Source organism: Colossoma macropomum, unplaced genomic scaffold, assembly GCF_904425465.1.
Source record: "Colossoma macropomum unplaced genomic scaffold, Colossoma_macropomum, whole genome shotgun sequence".
Taxonomy (NCBI): Eukaryota; Metazoa; Chordata; class Actinopteri; order Characiformes; family Serrasalmidae; genus Colossoma; species Colossoma macropomum.
This window is the reverse complement of record NW_023494798.1, coordinates 30,135,744-30,147,082: the sequence shown is the minus strand read 5'-3', so window position 1 is coordinate 30,147,082 and position 11,339 is coordinate 30,135,744. Positions and strand designations below refer to the sequence as shown.

Sequence of the window (11,339 nt, the reverse complement as noted above, 5' to 3'; positions counted from 1 at the left end):
AGTCATTATACACACACACGGCAAAATAAGTTATTCTGAAATATTTTAATATATTTTTTTTATAAAATAAAGAAAACATAATTTACACTTCTTAAATGTACACTCATTGATATAAGGGTCTCATGAGAAACTGAAAGATTGATCAGTTGTCAGATTTTATGATGCATTGCACTACTGCTTCATGCACAAACATTTAAAAAAAAAGTAAAAAATAAAATCAGCTTTGTACAAAAGAGCAGAATCATACAGCTGATGTAATAACGACAGAAAAAGATCAACTAAAATTTAAAAATGTACTTTTTCACTGAATGTTTTTTCAAAAAAGAACAAAGAAAAAGAAAAGAAAAATAAATAATCAAACTTTTACACATAAAACACAGCAAGTTTTACAGTCGGACTATAGTTTTATGATTTATTCATGTGCACCACAGATTCACATGTATTATCACTCATATTTAGATTAAGAGATAAAATAAGATCAAACGTAATCGTTTAAAGACACCTCCACCCTTCTAACAGACTAAAAATAATTAAGACAGCTGATGGTGCATATATTCATATATTACCACAGAAGCACACAAAGCTTTAAACGAGGCCGCGATTGTGTGTGTGTGTGTGTGTGTGTGTGTGTGTGGGGAAGCTCTAGTTTAAGTGACTGACACACATATTGTGGGCATAGTTCACAATGAGGAACGGATGATGATGGTGTTTAGAGAGGAAGAAGCAGGCTGACCAGGATGTATGTGTATATATATATATATATATATATATATATATATATATATATATATATATACAGTACTGTGCAGAAAGATCACCCTTCATTTATTTAATTTCCAGTAAAAATGGCCATGAAGCACAAGTTATTCATTTTTTGAGAGACATTTCTGAGGAAATTAGATATAAAAGTAATCCACTTGCATCACGAAGGGGAACGTCAAAGGAAAATAAGTATAAAAATAGAAGTGTCTAAGACTGGACCTCAAAAAATTATTAAACACTACAGAGGAAATGCGACTCCTAACAACCACCTGGAAGACCTGGTAGACACCAAAACTGCCCCCATCAGATAAACAGCACTTAAAGCTTTCATCTTTGAGAGAGAGGAGAAAATCAAGCTGCTTCAGATCTGAAAACATCCACAGGTGTTTCTGTCCATCCTTCCACTGTGAGAAGACGACTCAGCGCTATGGGTCGTGTAACTGTCACAAAACTGTCACTGAAAAATGTTGCAAATCTGTAAAAAGATCTGCTGATGTTCTTAAAACAAATCATGAGAAGCAGAAAAAACAACAAACTTCTAAGAGGTGTGGAAAAATAGCCCTGCAGGTTTCTTTGGAAAACTAAAAGTGAGTCTCCTGAAAAGAATGGAAGTTGTAATAAAGGTAAAGAGTGGAAACACTAAATACTAAAAATATGATATTATATTTAGTTGTTGAGGCCTCGGTCAAATTTTCTGCTAAATGATCTCTACTTTTCCCCTAATGCTGACAAATTATTAACTTGTATTTAATAGACATTTTGACTGGAAATTAAATATGAAGGGTGATCTGTGACTTTCGCAAAGTACTGTATATGTACACTATATGTAAAATAATAACAATAATAATAAAAATAATAAATAAAAGATTCAAGAAAGAACCTTTTTCCCCCAAATAAACTTTTTAGTGGATGGCTCTTTAAAATATTATAATTGTATATGAGATAACTTTAATGAACACTCATCTAACGTAAAGATTATATACATATATATTTCGCTGCTGCTGGAACAAAACCTCGCATCTAGATTTTTGTTGTTGTTCAGTTTTTGTCATAATCTGAAAATGCCTGTTGCTCTTTACATTGTGTGTTAATTTCATGATGAAGGGACCAAAAGAAATGGCCCAAAATTACTTAGACAAAAGGTCTGGCTCCATTGACTTACATTAAAAGTTAAGGTAGCTTTTTTCCTTCTCCTGCAAAGTTACCGTTTTGGAGATACGAGGTTTTGTTCCGACAACAGTGATACATATGTTTTCCGCAGAGTTGTACATCCAACCATTTAGGAACATTTATTGTTCTATATTTTTAATATGTGGTGGAAAATATATAACAGACATGAGCATACGCAGTCGCAGTCGAAACCTGTGTTAAGGAAAACTACAAGTATGAACAAAAAGGCGTGTTGTCTTCTCTTTTTTTAAATCACTGGTTACCTTTCCCTCTCCAGTATAAAAGCTAACGGTCCTACCATGTTAACTAGGAGGGTATCATCTCATACTAGCTTAGCAAAGTTACTTTGAGAGTACAAAACGTATGCCGTCCTCTGGCCGACAGATAAATAAATAGAATAAATAGTTCAGGCCATTGAGAGGGCTCACTGTGGGTCCTGAGAGATGAGATGTTTTCCAGTTAGACCAGATTAAAGGGACAGTCAGGGTTGATATGGATCGTTCACTTCGCTCTCTGGCCGACACAACTGTAAGAGCATTGGATTACATCAAACCTATACTGAGTTGCCAGTTCATTAGAAACAACTACTTTGTAGCTACACTGGCCATTTTATCAGAAACACCATATAGGTGCACTTTTAAGGATTTATCAGCACCCCTATATCCCCTATACCCCCTCCATCAATTAAAAAAAGACCACCATATACGTCTCAGTGTCACTACTACTGGATTGAGAATAGTGTGCTAACCAAATATATTCAGCCAACAGATGTCTAATGCAAACTGTCTATCAACAGATACATACAGCAGTGGTCACCAACTGTTGTCCTGCCACACCTGCTCTGGATAATTAGCATCTTCAGAGGTCCCTGATTGGCTGATCAGATGCAGGTGGGTTTGTTAGATGCAGATTGGAACTAAACTCTGCAGGAAAGTAGGGCTATGTCCAAAACTGCAGACTACCACTCTAAATAGTATGTCAAAAATAGTACACCACCAATCTTAGATCTCCAGAAGGAGTGTTGGTGACCACTGGAGTACAGTCTCTAAGTGTACACCAGCAAGGTGGAGCTACAAGGCAGGGGTGTCTAATGAAGTGGCCAGTTAGCGTATTAAGTTACTGCAACTACTGTAATACTAAAAACAAGGAGAGGCCTCTAGACCTCATGACTCGCAACGGCTGACTGTAATCTTAGTGCTGGGGATTTAAAAAAAAGCCTTTTTAATTCATAACCTAGTCTGTAGATGATCTTCCTGTCTGCCCTGTTTTCCCCCAAAACAGCCGTTTCTGCCAACAGTCGTGTCACCTGATAAACCTAAACCGAGAGGTAAATAGAAAAATAGATTCTGTATGGCACGCACCCTCCCCAACGAGAGGGGGCGCTAGAGTCAATGTGTCTGTTGTTGCATACAGATATACAGTGTCTAGATTTAACAGAACAGCCACCCTCTGTTTCAGTACCGTTTCTAACTTGCCCTCACCAGTTTTGCCTCACCAGTTGCCGAGGCCCACTTGGCCAGGCTAGCCTCAGCGAGCTAATTAGCTAACTAAGCAAAGTTTGTAATGTTTAAGACGTCTGAGAAAAACGCTGTGAATAAGTAGTGAATAACTGATTTGTCTGACTTAAGCCTTGGGATTCAGAGTGAAAACTGTGGGTATTATCCTGCTTTTTTGGTGGTTAGCTGTGTAGTTTTTAGCTGGCTAACTAGCAATTAGCAGGATAAGGTAACAAAGTTAAACCAGCAGTCGTGTACAAATGGAGCCGTTTGGAGTATATTGAATTTTATAGATTAAAAATATGACATTTTAATTCTCTGGCTTGTAAACATCTTTATTTACTAGCCAGAGCAGGGATTAGAATGGAAACCATGGGGGGACCACTGTCCTTCTTTAGTTAGCTGTGTAGCTCTTACCCTGATAGCAAGAGGATAGTGTGCCACTGGTGGTCCACTGGCATGTTGCTCAGTGTTTTCTGGGCAGCCCACCAATGTTTAAGCAGAGTATTAGACAAAATTCCACTTATCACTGCTCATTTTCCACTCACAGTCCAATTTACTTATTTTTCTTCCTTCTTTTCTTTAGTCATACTTTGTAAAATAGTTTAGTAAATAATTTTAATCGAGCTCAGCAACATTTTCTATAAAATCATTTTACATTAATTCTAGTAATTTTTTTCTTTGTTGTTTGTAATATTTGTATTAGTTTATTTTCAAAAATAAAAGTCTCTGAGCATTTAAAATCTGTTTAAGGAGATAAAAAAATAGTTCAACCTCATATGCAGGACAGTAATCTGGGTGGTCCGAGGGTGGTCCAGCAGTGGTAAGCAGCCAGAGTGTAAGTGTAGACCTTATCAAGACAGCAGACCGATATACTCTTGCCATCTGGGTAGTCTGCTAACTTAGCAGAATAAAGTAATAGTTACAAAAGTCTGTCCCACTTTATATTAAGTGTCTCTAATAACTGTGTAGTTACACATGAATACCATATGCAACAACACTGTAACTACTGATGATTTAGTCAATGTTACAGATAGATTAAAGAAGTACAGCCTATATAATTACACATGTATATCAACTTCAGTTTTGCTTAAGGTAATTACACAATGTATCTTCCACAAGTGTTTCATTGCCCCCAAAGCAATGTCTATATTACCACCCCATTATTACACTGTACCTACAGAATAACTACACAGGAACTGTCCACTTATTTTAAAGTGTAACTTTAACACTACACTACAAGAAAGTTCCTGTGTAGAAGATACACATGTGTAATTACATAAGTTGTACTTCTGCAATCTATCTGTAACAGTGACCAAATCATTAGTAGTTACATTGTTGTTGCATATGTTATTCACATGTAACCACACAGTTATTAGAGACACAATATAAAGCGGGACCCAAAAGTCTGCTACATAAAGGCCAGTTTAAACTGAGTAAATCAAATGGTCTAGTTTTAAAATATAAAGTATTTTATTGCTCTGACTTGAAAACAGCTGTGTGTCCATTTTTTCTAGTTTTAAAGGAAAACCGCTTTAGATCGCAGTGATTTCTGGGCAACTTCTGCTGCTTAACTCTATATTTATGTTGACTCATCATCTACCAAACTTCACTTGAGCTAATATAGTAACACAGCAGCCCCTATGGTGGCTTTGGCTTTTTTAACAAGGGCATGTTAGAAACATTATTGAAACGTCGGGCCAGAGTTTATACACAGTGCTATGCCAAAACATACTGAGAGGGAAAATGCTATTTCCTGTTCTGCGGCCCGGTCACTTCAGTATCAGAAAATGACCGCGCACATGCGTACACACACTCACGCTAACACACATTCACACGAATAGTCGAAAAACTTGAGATCAGCATCACAGTTATAGGAGCAGTTGCTATAATTGGTCGTGTCTTTTACAGTAAACTGTTCGACAGTAGTGGCGGCGTCACTTTGAGTAGAGATGGATGACGATATTTCTGTGCAATAGTGTTGTTTTACTCTGTCTGCAGGAGGCTAAAATCACATGTATTCGTGAGTTCTAGTCACTGAAATATGTACATGGGTGCAGATGGAGATACTGGTATTAACAACAGTCCAAAGTACTGACAGAACAAAGAATCTGTCCGTAATCATTAACTACAGCACATTATTTAAGGATTTAGCAATTAGGTAGACAACAGCACTGCCAAAGTAGGATCTGCAGTACATTACGATGTATTAGCTGAGATATGACCATAAGTACGTGCTCTCTGAGCAATCAATGTGTTAAAAAAACATTAAATTACAACCTTAGCTTCGAGTATTCCATGTACCTTCACCGATTATTGTCATATTTTTTACTTAAATCAGCATATATATATATATATATATTTAATCTATGAGTCAGTCCAAAAGAATTGTACCTAACTTCAAAACTACAGTACCATGTTTTATTTTTTTCCCCTTGGCACGCTCCACAGTGCTGCATGCTGGGAAATGTAGTCTCAAGACAGGACCCAGTCCAAATCTCTCACTCTTTTTGGCTGTAGAGCTGAATGTACAGTAATAGGCCTCTCTGAATGCAAATGTCTCTCAGTTCGACTGGCTCAAGTTGGGTGTCCTCTGAGCGTTTTTAAGACGAGTCCGTTACAAAAATAGGCTAACGCAACAGCGGGGAAAAAAGCTCCGTAGGGAATGTGTTCATGGTGCTCCTGTCAGCAAGGGATTTGCTTTTTTTCATACGGGTCATTTTGGGAAAAAAAACAAAACAAAAACAAACTAACAAAAATCCAATGTCCACTTTTTTGTTTTACCTTTTCCAGTTAAAGATCTCAAGCCCTAGTTTGTCCTTCTCGCTGCTTTCCTTCCTTCTCCTTTATTCCTTACACTCTCCATTGCTCAGTCATGTTTGGTCGTGGAGAGTGACGAGATGAAGGTCAGTGTGGGTTCTTTTTTCTGAGCAGCTGGTACAAAAATATACCACAGTAGCAGAGGGACAGGCACAGGATTAAAACGCGGGCGTCCTCCATTAGCCCCGCCCCCAGTCACCGAGCTTTCTCTCCTCATAGTGAGAGAGGGATAGAGGTCACTTTCTGTCTGGGTTGGAGGAGAGCAGCTGGCTGAACTTGCGGAGCTGCTCGCTGGCGGAGAGGGACTCCTCCTGCAGGCGCTGATTATTCTCCCTCAGGTGAGCCATCTCAGCCAAAAGAGCCACCTTGTCCTGCTTCTCCTGAGAAGGGCAGGGCAGAAAGGAGGTTACACTCGAATAAGCCACATGTCTGGAATAAAACAATGAACTGCAGAGATTGTGGCAACACAAGGAGCTGATATTATGTCTGACAAAAGTGGATCTATATATCACTGCTGTTGGAAGGAAACCTCATCTCCATTTTTGACGTTTTTCAGTTTGACATAATATGGAAATACCTGTTGTCCTTTACATTGTTTGTAAATTTCATGATGAATGAACTAAAATAAATGACCGAAAATCACCCTGAAAGAAGTCTGGTTCCCCTGACTTACATTAAAAGTAAAGTAGGTTTTTTCCTTCTCCTGTAAAGTTACCATTTTGAAGATATGAGCTTTTTTTCCGACAACAGCGATATGCAAATATTTCAAACATAAACATAACAAATCTGTACAGTGTTAAGAACCATAGGTTAACTGGTAGTGTATTAAATCACATACTCCTAACTAAGTGCTGCACAATGCAACGATTTTGTTGCACGTGCTAGAAGAATAAGTCCTGGGTGAATACAAAAAAGATCAGCCGCCGTAAGAACTTTATGTGTAGTGTATGTATATTCATTAAAATATTATATATATATATATATATATATATATATATATATATATATATATATATATATATATCCCATCTTTAGGGTCAAGTAGCAAAGTTGGAATAGAAGTGAATACAGTGAGACTAAAGCTTATTAAGCCAGTGTGAGGAGGACTGTTGAGTGCTCACCTTCTCCAGGTCATTATTGAGCTGCTTCAACATCACCTCCAGATGATACAGCCGACCAGACAAGTCACCGGGAAGCTCATCACTAACAAACACACACACACACACACACACACACACACCCAAATATAGAGCATTGTATCTCTCCTTTTGAAAGAATTCACAATTTTGCATTTTGTTGTCTTTGTCTATCAGTGTGCTCTCACTACAATTCCCAGAATGCATTACACAAATATGGGACCCTCCTATAATGAAAACCCCTGACTTCCAGTGTAGCCACTGATGTAGTGTCTAATAAAAACAGATGTGATATTGGCCTAACTAGCAATAACATTACCTATTGACAGTCACTAGCTACTGGGGGAGATGTGGGGGGGGATCAAACAGCCCACCCTCAAGTAATTGTAGTTTTTCAAACCTTCAAGATATGTCGTCAAAAGGGAGTTTCATCTTTAAACTGGAAAATCTCGTTCTAGTGACCGTTTACAGAATATGAAGCTTATATTTTTCATTTTTTGGCCAGAGTGACCCCCCAACCAACAATCCAGGTCCAATCATTATTTAGGCAGCTCATATAAAGACTGTGTGACAGGACTGTGATTACCTGCTGAAGGTGGGCGTGGTGCGAGGTGTTTGGGGAGTGTGGAAGTGAACTGGGCTTATAACAGGTCTCAGCTCAGCTCCTCCAACATGAGGCTCAGACAGCGAAAAGAGAGACACCGCTCTTTGTACTGTTAACACACACAAAACATATAAACAAAGGTTAAACAAAACACAAAAACACTAAAATATGTCTCATGTTCTAGCATCCCTAAGAATGATGCCTTAATGGGTGCCATGTACCTAAACTCGGGGCCTCTGTCTGGACTTGAGGCTCAGGGTCAGAGGTCAGCTGGGGCCCAAAACACCCTTCTGTGGTTGTGGAGGACAGAGCACAGATGAGTCTGTGTGTGCATGTGTGTGTTTTGTACATTTTCACATAGCCAAACGTTGTAGGAAAACCTGAGGCTAAGATTATAGTCATGGTTTATATATATATATATATATATATATATATATATATATATATATATATACACACATACATATAGTCGCTATCCAAAGAAAACCATGTATCTCCATTTTTGTCGATTTTTATTTTTCTACATCTTTTCAACACACCAGCTCTCCTTTATGTTGCGTGGAAATTTCATAATGATTGGACAAATAGAACTGCTTCAAAATCACTTGGAATAAAACCTCTTTACATTAACTCACATTAAAAGGTAAGAGTGTTTTTTTCCTTCTCCTGTAAACTATTTTGGAGATACTTGTTTTCTTTAGACCATACGTATACCTACATATGTGTAAAACACACAAGGCACGTTATTATTAGATATTGTTTCCTACAAGTACAGTACTAAAATCAGTACTTAAAATCAAAACAAACCAAAAAAAAACCAAGCTAAAAAGTGTCTTTTTGGAAAAAAAACACATTTATACTTAGAATAAATGCAAACAAAAATAAAAGCATTTCTCTGCAATGCTCCCAGCCATCACTCAGATTTGCCCAGATCTGCCACTAGCCTAGCACACCTGAATTTAATGTTTAAGTATTGTTTGAGCCAAAACAGATTTTGGATGATATCAACAAAGAATACTGGCTGCTTTGGGGAGTGATTTGGAAATGGTTAAATTAACATAAATCATGTAAATGATGTAAACACTTACTGTACCTATATATATATATATATATATATATATATATATATATATATATATATATATATATATATATATATATATATATACACACACACACAAACACTACTTACTGTAGTAATACTATTTGTATTTTCCCTATATTAGTGTTTTACTAAAGCTAACAAACACTGCTCAGATTAATAATGTTTTATTAATCTAATAACGAATTTTATCAGGTGCCTGAAACTTTTGCACAGTACTGTATATGTAATACTTGTGGGACATACGTATGACCCCATGTCTTGACTTTGTAGAAAATCAAGCTGTGTGTGTGTGTGTGTGTGTCTGTGTTCTGTCTGTATGTTTACTCTGTGGTTTCCTGAAATCACTCTCCCATTGGTGTCAGGTAACAAAGTAGACAAGCATGCTTTTGTAACACATCATATTTCACTACATAATTCACAACTAAATCATAGTATTTATTCAATAATACAAAGCAGTAACCAGGTCATAAGCCTTAATATTAATAACTCAATAATAAGCCTAGAGTTTAAGGAGGTAAGCAGAAACCTCAAAGAAAAAAAAGCAAAACAAAATCAAAAACAAAAGGTAAATCTCTCTTTCTCACTACTGCACTGACCCTCATAGGCTTTGGCAGCGTTGACCAGGCTGGACCACTCCAGGCCGGCCGCGGTGTCTGGCAGGGGCATTAGGCCAGGGTCCAGTCTCCGTAGTGGGGGCACCTTATCCCTCACCTCCGTCAGAGAGAGCTCCGATGCAGACAACGGCACTGACACACAGACAAAACAGCAGAGAGTTATTAATGTGTCATCTTTCTCAATAGCTTATGTAGTTTCTTACACTGTATGACAGGTTGTCTATTTTAGTGATAACAGTGTGTCATACAGTGTCAGAAACCACATAAGTAAGGCTATAAAAGATTACTTAACAACTCCACACAGTTCACCTGTGCAGTTTGCACTCTGCTTCACACTGGCTTGACTGGCTTCAGACACTGGCTTCAGGCTAACTGAATACATTTGGGGTAAATTAGATTTTTCAGCAAACTATTTTCCAGCCTCTCTTTATCCCTTAGAACTAAACAGGCTGTTATTGTTACTGTGCCTTTAAGACCGACATATGTAAATGAGCTCTGTTCTGATTGGCTGCGCTGTATTGCGCTTCATTCCAAAGTCAACAGTCTAGGCTGAAACACTCCTTATATCTTCAGTGTGATTATGTAAACAAATTTTTATGACACAAAAACACTGAAGTCCAAATGGGCTATTTTGGCAGTTCAGTTTTGCCTCATGTAATTACACAAGTGTATCTTAACAGTCGTAACAGCCAATTCTCTCTCATATAATTACACCAGGGTAATAACATTAATGTAATTGCATTTGTAATCAGACTGAAACAGCAGTTGTTTTCAGATGTTTTTCTCCTCCAGCAGTAAAAGGAAGTATGTAATAACTTACACTGAGACATTACTTACACTATATCTGCCAGTTTTCCTAAAATTTAGCTAGCATTTATGTTGCTAGTGCTGTGACACTGTAACCAGTTTCACCTTTAAACCATTCTGAAATGTGACAGAACAGCAGATGTCCACTTATCTTAAAATGTAACTTTTATGACATTAATTAAATGTGTTGCATTTCCCCCAAAGCAATGTCTATATTCCCACTGCATTATTACACAGTACCTACATAATAACTACACAGGAACTGTCCACTTATTTTAAAGTATAACTTTAACACTGCACTACAGGAAAGTTCCTGTGTAGTTGTTACATAGGTACAGTGTGATTACAGAATGGTATTAATACATGTGATGTGATTAGGTTACTTTGTTACAACACAGTTATTCCACAGTAATTACAAAAAACAACTAATGTTATGTAAAACATACTTCTTTAACTGTGGGAAAAGACTTCTGATCTGTAGTGTATCAAAAAGATACACTTGTGTAATTACATGAGGCAAAACTGAAGTTGATACACAGTGTAATTACATAGGCTGTACTTCTGTAATCCATCTATAACACCGACGAAACCATCAGTAGTTACAGTGTTGTTGCGTATGTTATTTGTGTAACTACACAGTTATTAGAGACACTTAATATAAAGTGGAAAAAAAAAAAAAAAAACTTTCTCCATAATATTTGTCAAGTCAAGTCAAAGTTTATTTATATAGTGCTTTTTGCAACAGGTGCTGTCACAAAGCAGCTTTACAGAAAAATCTGTGTCTGAGCCCCCATGAGCGTCGCCAGTGGTGACAGTGGCAAGGAA

The 11,339-nt window shown here is 37.3% G+C and overlaps 1 protein-coding gene across 2 annotated transcripts in view; it reads right to left on the bottom strand.

Moving 5' to 3' along the window:
* Positions 1-4,765: 4,765 nt before the first annotated feature.
* Positions 4,766-11,339, bottom strand: part of sipa1l3 (signal-induced proliferation-associated 1 like 3) — a 160,783-nt gene continuing 154,209 nt past the window's right edge. Inside the window, exons 19-23 of one of the 2 annotated variants that reach the window (XM_036584863.1) lie at positions 9,690-9,839; positions 8,210-8,278; positions 7,971-8,097; positions 7,370-7,451; positions 4,766-6,628 (exon numbers count right to left, since the gene is read on the bottom strand). In XM_036584863.1, the coding sequence (XP_036440756.1) occupies positions 6,485-6,628; positions 7,370-7,451; positions 7,971-8,097; positions 8,210-8,278; positions 9,690-9,839 (572 nt within the window). In that variant the 3' untranslated portion in view covers positions 4,766-6,484. The remainder of the gene's footprint in view (positions 6,629-7,369; positions 7,452-7,970; positions 8,098-8,209; positions 8,279-9,689; positions 9,840-11,339) is intronic. The other variant, XM_036584864.1, reaches the window with a different exon arrangement.